Genomic DNA, 14,303 nt, shown 5'->3' with positions numbered 1-14,303 from the left:
TTTGGGGGGTGGGGGTGGGGAGAGGTTTTGATACTATTCTTAATGTGCAAACTGAACCTTACTATTCCAACAATGCAGGAAAGCATATCTTAAGATGTATATCTTCAACCATCTTAGATAGTTGTCTTGCTTCTGCAATTTGTGGTGGTTACGAGGTCTGCATTGGTGCCTATCCTCGTATTTTAGAAGTTCCATATAAAAAAAAATTCATTATTCGATGGATTTTCATCAGCTTCCACAAACTTCCATAAAGAATAAATTTAATCATGAGTAATTTCATCCGAAGTTAAAATCTTGGTTCTCTGTTGGGGGGCCCTAAAGCCTTTATAATTAATTTCTTGCGTTGTTCGTTCAGTTTGGTAGTTCAACCATCTTGGCCCCTTTTGTTGCCTTTTTGTGTTCCCCATACAGAGTTATGCATACGGGAATGCCTCAACACATACACTTCTACAAGTGTACACATATGCAGGTGTATTTGGACACACGTGAAGCAAATTGAAAAATGTAAACATAGTTCCCATCCAGTCAAGCCGGAAACTCTACACTAATTGAGCTATAGCCAGGAAATTCATCATCCAACTACATATTATAATTATGTATAATGTAGTGAAAAAGATGATGTTCAGCATAACACAACCAAGACATATTAATTGCAGTTTTGAATATTTTTCAATAACAATAGATATTAAGTTATCAACCACTCTTCCAAATATTGGCCATGTAACACAGAAGAATCAAATGAAGCAAAACTAGTTCAGCTGAGGAAAACAGTGTACTATTATGGCACTCTATAGAACCATCTTTATGTCACCTTGGCCTTTGACAGCAAAGAGAAAATCTCACCCAAGGAAACTGGTCCAAGATCAACAGGTGCCCAACCTGAAGTCCAAATCAGAAACAGCCAAACGTAAAAATATCATTATTTTGATGTTGTGATAACAAATTCAGAGAAATATCATATCCAAAAATAAATCAAGCGAAAGCAAAGGTAATATATTTTGATTTCGTTGCTTTCTGCCTATAGATCATGCATAATTGAGGTTTCAATTATAAATATGTATGTACCTATTGTACCCAGATAACACATATATCTTGGATGGGCTGTTTGCTTGTATGGCCTGACAAGGAACCCTCCACTAAAGAGTTCTGACCCTAACTTGAAGTGGTTAATGATTAATGGTCTACCATACTGTTTTTATGTGTTGATAAACATTATTGTGGCCCTTAGCAACGTGAGCTTTTGGGATAATCTATTGTAACATGGTATCACCGTATCAGAGCCAGGTGGTCAGTTGTTCGATCTTGGTAAATGCGAGGGGTTTGTGTTATGTGTTGTTGTGCCTCTACGTGTTGATTATGCTCCTTTGGTGCCACGTGATGATGTCACGTACAGAGCTGTGCGTGTGGCCAGCATGTGCAGGAGCTGTTGTTAGTTGTGGCCCTTACTTAGCAGCTCAAGCTTCAGAAGTAAGTGGTTGTGACCCCATACAGCACCATTAAATAGTGGAACTCAAAAACATATTTGCATGATAAATAATTTCACTGAATCTGTAAGAATTTTCTTATTTCAAGAAAAAATAATCAATACTGTTCTTAGATAAGCTGACTGAAATCCACACATCCCGTTTATTTTACTTTTCCCTTTTCAGGTTGAATAACCAAGGACCATATCAAAAAACTAGAATGCAGAAGGAGAGATGTATCCATGGAAACACCTGAACAACAACCACATTGGGACCATTTAAATCTTGAACCAGGGAAGATTCAATCTTGCAGGTAATGATAATCAGGGGTAGTCTTAACCTCCAAGCAAATTGGGCTAGATCATTTGATCCTAGGACGAAATAAATAGTCCTTGTAATAATACCCTCATCAAAACATTACCAGATTAAGCGATAATCTTTGCAGCATTAATGGTCAAATTTTCAATAAAAATAAATAAAGGAAATTTGACAAAAGTCTGGCAAGCAGAATGGAACTGAGCTCACCATCCATTATCCCATTCATAGGAAATAAATCCAACCGCTTTGGAAGATGATCATTGACACACCAAAAGTCCTTTAGGCATACAACTGGTATTTTTCTACAATTTGCAAGCTGAATTATCTTCAAAGAATCTTCAGTTGCAGAGGGGTCTACCAAATTTAAAGGTACAGTCAGGCCTGAAGCATGCATTATTTGAAATGCCATCATACCAACAAACACCAGTCCGTCACATTTAGAAGCTAAGAAATGCAGCGAAGATGCTTTGTCAATGAGATGGCCGCCTCCAATCTGCACTATTTTAAGAAAAATCATTTCTTAGGAGCATATAGCAGTATATGAATATTGCAAGTGACATTCTATTGGTATTCATAATTTCTGGTACAACAGAATAAAGCACGAATTCCGGTTTCTTGTAGTATGGATTGAACTTTCTGAAAAATAAATAAATAAATTAAACATTTTATAAAACACAAGTTTTTAGCTACTAATGGGAAAACATGAGTTCTTTTAATAATTTCTGGTAGAACACAATAAAGCATGGATTCCGTTTTCTTGTAGTAGGATTGAACCTTCTGAAAGAAAGAAAAAAAATATATATATATATATATTCTAGAAAACACCAGTTTTTAGCTACTAATGGGAACACAAGTTCTTTCAACAACAAGAAAGGGAATATCCAAAAATAAGCTATCGAGGGGAAAAAATTACTAACTCCCCTCAATCCCTGAATAGAGTTCTCTTGACAAGCATTTGAACTTTCTCAAATGAAAAGTTGATTGAATGAGCCTAATAACCCCGTCACTGAAACTTTGTAACCACTGCTGACCTTAAGAATATAATCACATGCAACAACAACAACTAACTCAGCCCTATCCTGACTTAATGGGGTCGGCTACATGGATCCATGCCCAAAATATATATATATATATATATCATTGATGATTTTCAAGCCTTGAGTTCTTAGGCCATGGATAATTATTGATGGAATATATCCTCAAAGAAATGACAGGCTGGAACACCATAACATTAAAGTTTGTCCCATAAAAACACCATTCATGAAGAAATGGGAGAACCAATTCAGACCAATTTAACAATATTCAGAAAATCCCCAAAGTATCATTCTAGATTCAACTGTTTTTATTTTCAAATCTAAACCAAAACATAAATAGAAAATCTGTTTATCCTTACGCAAGCTAACTGAAAAAAAAATAAAAAACTGAAACGGAGTGAAGCACATACGATTGCAATATATGGGTATTTGTTAGTTGTTGTGGCCTCTCTTAGTTGAGACAGGTTCTCCTCAAAGTGGAAACCAGCAACAGAAGCATAGCAGAAGCGTGTAACACCAACATTTGATGCAAGATTTTTATGAGATTGGGAGAAGGCATCATTGACAAAAATATCAACTCCTGACGCTAATTTTTCAGAAAAAATTGAACAATTGGAAAGTTCCCCTCCAAATTTTGAAAGATTCTCAAGAAGAATGACATCTGCTTCCTCAAGTGCTTCTGCCTTAGACTGCACGTAGCCAGAAACAGAATTTACCGGTAGCACTTCGAGTTGGAGAACTGATGATAGATAATCTGAAATATAAAGCACATCAAGAAGTTAGCAGACAATGGTAATTGCATTATTCATGTGCAAGTCCGAAATATCCCATGTCCTTTGATGATTCTTTTATTAATTTCTTTCCACTTTACTTTTTCCAATGGACACCACAAATGTAGCAACTACAATGCACATAATAAAACAGAAGGCATCTCACCTCGCTTAAATAATTAATTGCGCTAAAGGTTAAATATTCAGTGTAACACCAGCCAAAATAAGTAGGTAGCTTTTCTAAAAATCCATCAGATTTCATTGGTCATTCTAATTATTCAAACAATATTTAACAGGAAAAGACAGTGAGCAGAAAAAATTATCTAAATTTAATACTTAAATTATATTATATTATACATACCTGCAACAGATTCTTCTAAGAGATGAACTGGGATGCTAGAATCACCCCAGTTACTGGCTAGAATTACTTTGGCACCAGCATTATATAAATATTTGATGGTAAAAACAGCTCTGTTTACTAATGGACTCTTCAGATATAGTGCTTCCTTAAGTAGAATGTCAGAATCAAATCGGACCATAACAACTTTCCCAAAAAGCTCTTCCTTAGGATATTCTTTAAGAGTTTGTATAGGTGGAATGGCATCAAGTTCTCTTCTATCAGTGATTTTGCCCTGTATATATAAAAACCAAATTAGAAAAATATTAATGAAAAAAATAAAAAGCATGTAAGGTAAAAACAGATATCACTTAGCATCTGTTTGGATAGTGGGGTTTGAAGCGCTTTTCCTTCTTCTTTTTTTTTTTTGGGGGGGGGAGGGGGGGAGGGTTAAGAATCCAGCTGATTTAACTGTCCATCAGCATCCAGATTCCAGACTGACAATGCAAGGCTGAAAGTGCATAAACTTGAGGAGTTTGTATCACATTGATATCAACGTCTCTATCCATCAAAACATGAAATACTACTTCCGTACACAAAGTGATGTACAGCACTGGAGCACAACATTCAATTTCCCACGTCAACTGAAGGCTCTAACTAAAATCCCTAGCAGAAATCAGTTCACTGGCAATACCTTAGATATAACCAAGCATTTATCTTCAGAATCTTTTGTCCCACAATTTCCTGCTAGGCAGAAAACTGCACAACTATGTCAGTTTAAAAGAACCAACGAAATTTGCATCCAAGAATACCATATCTGCAATAGTAAACAAAGACAACCTTGAAAATATGATTGAAGACCTCGACAACTCTGAAATCCAGTACTGTTTCGATGAGACAAACATGATCTTTTCTGAAACAACAACAAAGATTCCTTGTGGTGGCCACGGAAGCTAGGATTATGAAGGATGAAAGTACCGTGAAGTAGATTCAAAACTTGATTCATCTGATTTTCTCAGTTCTCTTTCTGCATAAGAAAATTCGATAAGCAACATCAGAAATCAATAAAGAATTCATAGAAAGGAAAGAATAGTTGAAAATATGTCAGTTGATAGTGAATTGCATTGTATCTACACACACATTAACCAAATGGTGAAACCCTAAGAGCATTCAACCAAACTCATTGGGGTAGAAGAAGCACAAACTACTCAACAATCAAGTTATTGTATTCTTAATAACTTGCAGAATCCACCGTCCGGACGTTCTTCTCGTGGAAAGATAACGAACGAACAGGGCCACAACAGGTCGGCGGGGCTCAACTGATGAAGTTCGATTTCAAATCAATATCTTCACCTTATGTTTTTTGTTGGTGTCTTATTTTTTACCCTTAGTGACTAACCGAACCGACTAAGAGGAAGGGAAATTAAATATTTTCCAAGGCTATGTTTGGAAGTCATGAAAAGAAAATAATTTCTTTTTAAGGCTAATTTACAATGCCACCCCTGAAGAATGTCAATATTAGAGGTACACCCCTTCTCTTTCACCAAATTGAACTCAGACCCCTGCCGTCATTCAGTGTTACAAAATATACCATGAATATTGACATCAGCAAAAATTTTTTTTTTAAATACCATTTTTCCCTTAAAATAATAGAGTACCGAAATTGCCATTAAAGGTTTTATTCCCCAAATATGTTGAAGAAGAAAACCTAACTCACAACTCAACCATCGGCGAGCACCGGCGATCGCTCATTCGTTTGAATTTTCTCATACAAATCGAGACGTTTAGGGGTGAAGAGTTCAGTCAGGTATAGCTTAGGGAGGAAGCGCCCGTAAGGGCCATACGAAGACTAGGTCATGGCGGAGTAGTTGAATAAGTACTTGCCGACGGCGGTTTTGGGTCAAGAAGCGAAGCTGTGATTGTGGATTTTGAGGAGTTGTTTGGCCATGGGAACAGAGGATCCTTCTCCTTTTTTTGCTTCTTCCTCATTTACTCTGCAAAATCTTCCCATGATCAAAGAAGGCGTTTTGAAATTAATCTTCTCTGCAAAATCTTTGCATTGGAAAGAAGGAACCCAAAGGGACTTGGACTTACCAGATTCCTCTCACTTATCTTTCATTTTGGATCATTGTTCACTTCACGTTTCTTAACAAAACCATCACAAGTATCTCTACAGCTTTTAATCAGAGCGAATAACTTCTATTCGTCATCTTCTTCTCCTAATTCCTTTTTGAGAAACTTGAATTCTCTGTGCAATCTAGATGGTTGGCAATGGCATTCACAAGCAATACTGTGATTAGCTACATTTTGGACTGGGCTGCCCCAAATATGGTTTTCATGTGATCTTCATGGTAGTCTCACGACTGTTGCTGTAAATGGCATGGATGTAGGCCTAAAAAGGAACGCATGTGGGCATGTTCTACCAAGCAATTCAGCAAATAACTTGGATGAATTATTAAATCTTGATTTTCTTCATTTCTTCTAATTGATCAGGAACGCAATGGCCGTCGGGGATAAACTGCTCTATACCTGAATTGAACTCCTCTGTTTCCTTCTCCTGATCCTCCCCAACGTCGCCGCCCCCCGCTTTCTTCTTTTCCTCGGATCAATCCCAACAGTTCCTTCAGCATAATCACCGTCGATTACAGTCACAGACAGATCTATGGAGGCGCAATGCCACGATCATTGAGACACCAGAAAGTGCGTTATTTGAGTAACTGAGCAAACCCACTTCCAATCGAAAGGGTGTTCTAGAGAAGTGAAGCTCCAGGATTTTTCGTGAAGTGCATGGCCAGGACGGTTATGCCGGTGCCTCCTGGTACGGCTCAACACCTGTTGTGTTTTGTGCCTCTGACAGGTCGACTACTCTTTTGCTCCAAGTTTGTAGCCAGATCCATTGTTTGGGGCTTCTCAACCATTAGAGAGAGAGAGAGAGAGAGAGAGAGAGAGAGAGAGGCCCTTAACTCTCATTGGCTACTGCTAATTTCTCAGATCAAATCTCCAGTTCCTTTAAAAAAAAAAAATCCATAACGATCGACGTGAGTCCCTGCACGTCACCTTCTGTCACCACAACCACGAGTCCCTGGTTGCCGTGAGTCACTGCACAAGTCCTTGGTCACCGTGAGTCGTCCCTCCACATCACTGTCTGTCGCTGCTGATGCTCTGGATGATCTCTAGTGCTCCGTATAGTAGCTATTGATTTGGGGATGAGACTACTCATAAGGGCTAAATTATCATTTCACAATATCATTTAACAGACTGATGGCAGGGGGTTTGAATTCAATTTGGTGAAAGAGAAGGGGTATATTGGCATTCTTCATGGGGGTGGCGTTGTAAATTACCCTTTTTCTAATTTGAATTTGAATTTGTGTTACGCTGAGCGAGAGACATCGCTGAAAAAAAATAACCGTTAAAGAGTGCGATTAATTAGAGAATAGTAGAAGATGCCAATTTGTGGTTGACTGTAGCTTCGCTTGCGGCGTGCGCCCGCGCGGGGTGTGGGTGAGGTGCTTGTGCGTTGTATTAACTGGCAGGCCATGCGTCGTGTGGCGAGAAGCGGCCATGCTTCATGGGGAAGAGGAGATGCGAGAAGCAGAAGTTGCTTGCGCAAATTGCATTTTGCGAAGAGGAGTAGACTCTCATCCTTCCGCACTGTATACAATGATACATTCACTTGGAGATCTCACGAAAAGGACCGAACAACAAACAATCACTAGCTTGAGTTTCATCAAACCCTACCTTTTCTGGTTTGAGCCCTAGATATATCGGACGAACTCGCCGCGCCATGTGTTGCTCTTCCTCTCTTCCAGGTTCTATTTTATTTTAATTCGATTTTTACTTTCTATCAGTATCGGAATTCATTGAGAAAACCCAGAAATTTTACCGTACGGAGGAGTCTGTTATGTCTACTTTCGAGATGTTTTAAGCGTTTCTCTTATTTGATTAAGCAATTTCCGGATATTCCATGGGCTGAATGATCAAATTGTGGTTGATATTTCCAACCGCTGTTGTAATTGTTTCTCCCCCCCCCCCCCCCCAACCTCTTCGACTTCTGGAAATTGTTATCAACCTTGGCTGCATGTTGTTTCTTTGCAGAATAGGGCTCCTGGGCCACTTGCAGGTTTGAATCATGAAAATGCTGGAGCAAGTGACTCAAAAAACTTACGGGCAAATGTAAGGTACACTGGTATTTTGGTGAATCTTTCTTGTTTCATTCCACCCGTGGGGTTTTTATTTTTTTTTCTTTTTCTCTATTCTGGTTGAGGATAAGGGTTTATATAACTAGTTTGTTGTTCAGTTAATCCGTATTTGGGAATGTACAATACTACAATGTCGATATATTTTTTTTTTTCTTTTTTTGGATGAATACCATGTGAATATTAACTGCTTCATTAGTTAAACAAACAAGTGACTAGGAATTGGGGAAGAAGGGGAGGATGGGGAAGGATCCCCATATCTGTTGTTCCTTGGTTTGTATTATACAAAAAACAATGGCAAGTTTAGTTGTTACTGTTATTCTCCTGTTGTCGATAAATTCATGAGAACTTCTGATGAAAACCTACTTCAGGAAAGTGATTTTCTGGGTATCCTTGAGAATAGGATGGGTGAGGTTTTCAAAGTGGAGGAAGAAGAGAATTCCATAATTGTTGATTTTGGGTAAGAAGAGAATGGGTATCTAGTATTCTTAAATCATGTGAAATATGCTCAGGCATTCTGATTGAGAGAGATTTTCACTTATACAAATTGCAGATCTTTGATGAAGATAGGAGATTATGTAGTGGGAAGCTGAAGCAACCACCTGAGTTCATGGTTGGTGGGAATTTTGTAGATACCTAACCATTTTATAATGAATTGAGTGATGAGTTGGTTGAAGTACCTTGGTGCTGCTTTTTATATAGTTCCGGTCAGTTGTAGAGGCTGGGCTTTCTTTATGACAGGGCCCTTGTATTCAAGGCTACGGTATGAAGGTGCTCGAAACTGTTGCAAACCAAGCAATAATAGAAGGAAGAGAACTGTGGATTATAGTTTACAGGCTTCCATCACGTCTTTTGAGCAACCAGATTTCTAGGCTATTAGCTAAGTGTGAAGCACCTTTATTCAGGTTGACAGAAGAAATGAGAAGAAGGACTTACTCTACAGAAGAATTCTATGACATGGAGAGAGCTAGCATTTGTTATGATTGGACAGATCTTATTTGGGAACAGTGTCTTCTAGGAATGCTGAGTTATCTCAATTTTTTGGTACTTTTTGTTTTAGATTCTTGTCTCTTTGATGAATGAAACTTCTTTGATAACTGAAGTTATGCATATTCACATTTATGTTTATAGGATAAACCATATCACTATGGTTAAAGCCATAGGGAGACTTGCAAGACTCATTTCCATCACTGATCAGCACTTTTTTCCAGTTCTGTAAATATAATAGGTAGAAGGTTTTTTTTTTTTTTACTTAAATCTTACTGATACATTACATCATAAATATGTGCAACTGGCGTTGTTGGGGGATTCTGGTGTTGGAAAAATTTGTACTGTTCTTCGCTTTGTCCGTGGTCAGTTTGACCCAACATCCAAGGTAATAATTAGCTGGACAGTTGAATATGTGCAACAAATGCGTCATATTGATTTATGACTTAAATTCATTGGTTAACTGCATAGTTGTCAAGGCATTGCCTAGGAAACCTTTGCTGGATGGACCCCTTGTTGGTGTCAACTTGTTTTTTCTCCTCCTTCGATGCCTAGGGTTGCCTAGATGCTGAGACAACTATGGTTAACTTTGTACTATTCATCAACAGAACTGTGTTTCTTAAACAGCTTTCACCATTTACTTTTATTATGCTGGAGTTGCTTACATCTGTTGATTGACACTGGGTTTAGGTAACTGTAGGAGCTTCATTCTTGTCAGAGACTATAGCCTTGCAAGATTCTACCACAGTTAAGTTTGAACTATGGGATACTGCTGGCCAGGAGAGGTATTGTCTAAATTTATTGTTCTTCTTATGTGTGGTAGTTATAATTTGTATAAGCAGTTGCAATCCCATAATTCTTAATCCTTCATTCTGCCTACGCTGGGGGTGTACTAATTTTTGTTTCAATTAATGGAGAATCATGCCAAGACTCATTGAAGTGAGAAATATTTCCTTTTCCAGGATGGTAACTTGATTTACAAGACCTCACCTATTTATTGTCCTGATATGTTGCTAATCAATTCATTTATTTATTTGTCAGGTACGCTGCATTAGCACCACTTTATTACCGAGGAGCTGCTGTTGCAGTTATTGTTTATGATATAACAAGTTCAGAGTCATTTAACAAAGCTCACTACTGGATTAAGGTATCATCACTGAGTAATTAGGGAGGTCCTATTATATTTTCTTCTATTCATTGTTGGCTCTCTAGATTAGCTTTGTGTCAAATTCCAGCCTCAAATTAAATGAAATACTCAACCATATATGTCCGTGCACCCATTTACTTTCAGCCGTCCATGTATTGGCATGCCTCCTCCAGCAGTCTTTATGTATACATGGATTTTCAAAGTTTTGTTTTGCCACTTGGCCAACTCCAATTGGGCTCAAAGTTGACAGTTGGGTGGCAGGCAGACCTTGGGGTTTACATGCCCACAAAATATGAGCCCCATCCAACATGCCTCGTGGCTGTTTGTTGGGCCAACCAAATACACTTTCCCCCCCCCCCCCTCTTTTTTTTTTGGTTTTATATTGATTTGGCATATTCTCAGTCAAATCACATTTTAAAGCATTCGAAGGCCTTGGTCGGCCATCACTCATAGTTAATGTGTTTGTATGGAGTTCTGAGAGGTATGATTCTTCATGTGGACAATTGCTAAAGGAAGCGTTTTACTTCGAATTATCTTGTACCCCGGGCACCTGCTTGCTGAGTGTTATCTTTTGTGTCTCAAAAAAGATGTTGAATCAGTTCTTTATTTATCAATTCATTGCCCTTTCATCTTTTTATTGGATTTGCATATATCAATTCATTGGTCTTCCATCTTTGAAACCTGAACAGAGCTTCTGAGGAATTGGATTGGTAGTGGATTATGTCTAATGATATTTTCACGTATGAAAATGAAACGGTTTAACCAAAGGGAAAAAAGACTGTAAATTTAATTCCAGTAGTGGCAGCAGGAGCTTAAGTTGATAAGAAAATAAGAGGGTTTTTTCATAACCAAGCTGAACGTGCTCTAATGGCTCCTGAGGGCCCCCCACCCCCCCAAAAAAAAAAAAAAATCATCTTTTGGGCTTGTGGTTTGCAGTGATTCAGGATACTGTAGAGAAAAAAAAATGGAAAATGATTTTTTATGGCATCTTTTTAGGCTCCTAAAGGGCTATGTAGTAGCATTCTTTTCTGTTTTCATCTATAAATACAGACTTGCACCCCCCCCCCTCCGCGGGGCCAAAAAGGGGAGAAAGGATTATATCATAATTCATAACTATACCCCTTCTACTCCTTGGCAATAACTGGTTCTTTAAATTTGCTTCAAGTGTTTGGGCATATCAAATTATCAATCATTTTTGTCCATCGTCTCTTTGTTTGGATGTCTGCAAGGGTGTTTCTAAATATTGATTTTTGGTTAATCTTTCGTCACGATGGTGAGAATTGTGCACCTTTGTGAGGGATGGGTGATTTGTGCCCTCGGAGACTTATACTTTCTGTTTTCCTTTCTACTGGAAGTTTGTCTTGAAAGAAACCAGTCCATCTGAAATTTATCAGATGGACTGGTTTCACAAATTTTCCTTTCCGTTTTGGCATCATAAATTCTGAAATTTTCATTCGACACTTGTAGAACTTATTATTTATAGTGTCTGACATCATGTTCACTATGAAGCAAAATTTGTGTGGTTCCCAATTGTACATTGAAAGTCATAGACAATGTTTTAGAAAGTTTATCATTTTGACTACATTCAAATAATTGACGAATTTATAAGTTTTTCAGGAACTACAAAATCATGGAAGCCCTGATATTGTAATGGCTTTAGTGGGAAACAAAGCTGATCTTCATGAGGGTCGAAAAGTACCGGTTCAAGTATGTATGATGCTCCTTTTGGTCATTACCTTGTTTTCTCCCCCTTTGCCATTCTTTTTCTTTCATTATCAAACATCCCAATATAATACATTAGATTTCTTATATGAATAAAAATTGTATTCTTAGTTATAAGCTTTATTTGGCGCATTGCTTGCTTTCATATGGTTCAAAGATGGTGATGTATTCGAATTCTATTTGTTCTATTTGTGAAGGATGCTAGGGATTATGCAGAGAAGAATGGAATGTTCTTTATTGAGACATCTGCGAAGATGGCTAATAATATCAATCAGCTAATTGAGGTTTTTTTTATTTATTTCTCATTCATTATAATACTGAGAAAGTTGACGTTTGCATGAAGTGTGCAAACATAAATTTTGTTAAGATGTATCACCTCTGCCTAAATATGGTGATTAGACCAAGCATTGTTCTTTGGAATCAATGTGGTAGATGGTCTAGAAGAGTGAGATCATCTTCATCTTGATGCTTATACAATTGAGGAGAATCAAGCGTTTTCCTTAGTTTGGAAACTGAATGTTCTTTAAATACTTATTTGGCAGGAAATTGCTAGACGGCTAACCCAGGCATCGTCTTCATGATATTATATGGAGTGATGAAATATGTAATTACTGAACATCCATTGAGATTCAGTTTGATTTGTTCACGATGTTAGATGATGAATCAGGCTTGCAAAGGGAGTGGGATGTGCTTAGAATATAATTGAAATCATCAAAATGATTTTATTTAGGGTGAAGGTTTTTTGGTCTAATGATCCACATAATCAAGTATTGATCGGGTGTCTACTTATGTCATGTGACAAATCGAATTTGGATGAATTTTGTGAATGGGTAGACCTCAAGGTTTCTTGCTCATATATCAAGTTTCAACTCAAATGTAACTCATCATGTTGTGAACGGAAGCATTGAAAATCAGATGATCGCGGAGTACCTATAGGTGCATGGACAAATAGATATGCTTGCCAATGATTGGGGGAGGTGTTTCCCAATTTTGGTGTAAAATTTGATATGTGATTTATTTATCAACTATTTATTTCAGTGTAAAATGTCCAAAAAAAAAAAAAATCCTCAAATAAATTTTGTGTATAATATCATTGGGAAGAAAAAAGTTACAACGAAACAAACAAGTCGAAAAGAACTACACTTATTTTTGTGAAATTTTGTCCTAAGCAATATTTTTTCTGGTTGGTTGGACAAATTCATTGGTGGGTTATGATTTTTGGAACATTGAGTATGTGGAAGAGATTTGGCCTTACTTTTAAGGTTAATTTACAACGCCACCCCTTGGAGAATGCCACAATTATAAGACTACCCCCTCTGTTTCACCAAATTAGACTTGGACCTCCTACCGTCAGTTACTATTAAGGAATATACCATATATGTTGATGTCAGCAATTATATTTTATTTTAAATACCGAAATGACCTTATTAAATATGAAGTACTTAAAACACCCATCGCTTCCCGTCTTAGGTTGTCGGAGAGAAGAAGTATCCGCCAAGCTAACCTTCTTTCATGGGCTCGTCATCTTGCTCACGGTGGGAAATTGTTGGACCTTATCGATCCATCCATTCAGTCTCTAGATAGAGTTCAAGCGCTTCTCTGCATCAAAGTTGCGCTTCCCTGCTTGCAACGCTCGCCTGCGCATCGACCCTCCATGAAAGAAGTGGTGGCGATGCTTTCTAGTGAGTCTGAGCCTCCTCACCTACCTATTGAATTCTCCCCTTCACCACCCTTTAATTTCCCGTACAAGTCTCAGAAGAAGGCTCAGGTAATTAATTGGGGTACCGCTGTCGCCGCTAATTTCACCTCCGGTGGCCATGGTGTCCTTGCTGACGACGTGCACCTGGGTGGGTACACCACCACACCTTCTCCTTGGTTCCTATTGTTGATCACTTTTCCACTTTCACTCGCCATGTACGGGTTCGACCCTCAAAGCATTAGACTCAGGTGCTCCAAACTCGTCCCCAAAGTAAACCAGTTTGTGAACAGGATCATTGTCGAGCATAGAGCTCAATCTAGAACTACTGATACAGAGAGAGCCGCCACAGACATTGTTGACGTTTTACTTTCTCTTCAAGGACCAAATAAGTTATCGGAACCTGACATGATTGCCGTCCTCTGGGTAAGCAGTTCCTGACTTCTGTTTCGTTTGTTGATTTGTTTAATCCCTTTCAAATACTTCTAATTTATAAAAATGAAAACCCCATAAAATTTAGAAAAGGAAGAAGACGCTAAAGAAAGAAGCGGATTTGGATGTCCATACTAGTTATTTTGTGGGCTTTGCACGTAGAATGGGGTTCAAAACCCCTCTGAACTCTGAAGGTCTTCG

At 38.1% G+C, this 14,303-nt stretch overlaps 2 protein-coding genes across 8 annotated transcripts in view; one reads left to right on the top strand and one right to left on the bottom strand.

Annotated features, from left to right (window-relative positions):
• LOC122072791 (phosphoglycerate kinase, cytosolic-like) overlaps nucleotides 1–5,258 on the bottom strand; it is a 22,588-nt gene extending 17,330 nt beyond the window's left edge. For 3 of the 7 annotated variants that reach the window (XM_042637193.1, XM_042637196.1, XM_042637198.1), the window contains exons 1-7: nucleotides 5,063–5,258; nucleotides 4,763–4,949; nucleotides 4,617–4,681; nucleotides 3,947–4,217; nucleotides 3,226–3,569; nucleotides 1,989–2,274; nucleotides 812–879 (exon numbers count right to left, since the gene is read on the bottom strand). In XM_042637193.1, the coding sequence (XP_042493127.1) occupies nucleotides 812–879; nucleotides 1,989–2,274; nucleotides 3,226–3,569; nucleotides 3,947–4,217; nucleotides 4,617–4,681; nucleotides 4,763–4,928 (1,200 nt within the window). In that variant the 5' untranslated portion in view covers nucleotides 4,929–4,949; nucleotides 5,063–5,258. Of the gene's footprint in view, nucleotides 1–811; nucleotides 880–1,988; nucleotides 2,275–3,225; nucleotides 3,570–3,946; nucleotides 4,218–4,616; nucleotides 4,740–4,762; nucleotides 4,950–5,062 lie in introns of all 7 variants that reach the window. The other 4 variants (XM_042637197.1, XM_042637199.1, XM_042637194.1 and 1 more) reach the window with 4 other exon arrangements.
• A 2,200-nt stretch (nucleotides 5,259–7,458) lies between these two features.
• On the top strand, nucleotides 7,459–12,858 carry LOC122074340 (ras-related protein RABF1-like). The gene is made up of 7 exons (XM_042639166.1): nucleotides 7,459–7,552; nucleotides 7,682–7,731; nucleotides 8,018–8,095; nucleotides 9,796–9,890; nucleotides 10,147–10,252; nucleotides 11,870–11,959; nucleotides 12,172–12,858. Exons 1-7 carry the CDS (start codon nucleotides 7,459–7,461, stop codon nucleotides 12,313–12,315), a joined length of 657 nt encoding a protein of 218 aa, XP_042495100.1. The 3' UTR covers nucleotides 12,316–12,858.
• Nucleotides 12,859–14,303: the final 1,445 nt, after the last annotated feature.

This window comes from Macadamia integrifolia, chromosome 3 (genome assembly GCF_013358625.1).
Source record: "Macadamia integrifolia cultivar HAES 741 chromosome 3, SCU_Mint_v3, whole genome shotgun sequence".
NCBI lineage: Eukaryota > Viridiplantae > Streptophyta > Magnoliopsida > Proteales > Proteaceae > Macadamia > Macadamia integrifolia.
Note: the sequence above shows the minus strand (reverse complement) of the source record. Positions and strands in the feature narration are given on the sequence as shown.

What these genes read in the sequence shown, in the direction of transcription:
- LOC122074340 (XM_042639166.1), top strand. Translation starts at nt 7,459, where the DNA reads ATGCGTCGTGTGGCGAGAAGCGGCCATGCTTCATGGGGAAGAGGAGAT. An exon ending in CAAAAAACTTACGGGCAAAT is followed by an intron (nt 8,096 to 9,795) that starts GTAAGGTACACT and finishes CACTGGGTTTAG; the next exon opens with GTAACTGTAGGAGCTTCATT. An exon ending in AAGCTCACTACTGGATTAAG is followed by an intron (nt 10,253 to 11,869) that starts GTATCATCACTG and finishes TAAGTTTTTCAG; the next exon opens with GAACTACAAAATCATGGAAG.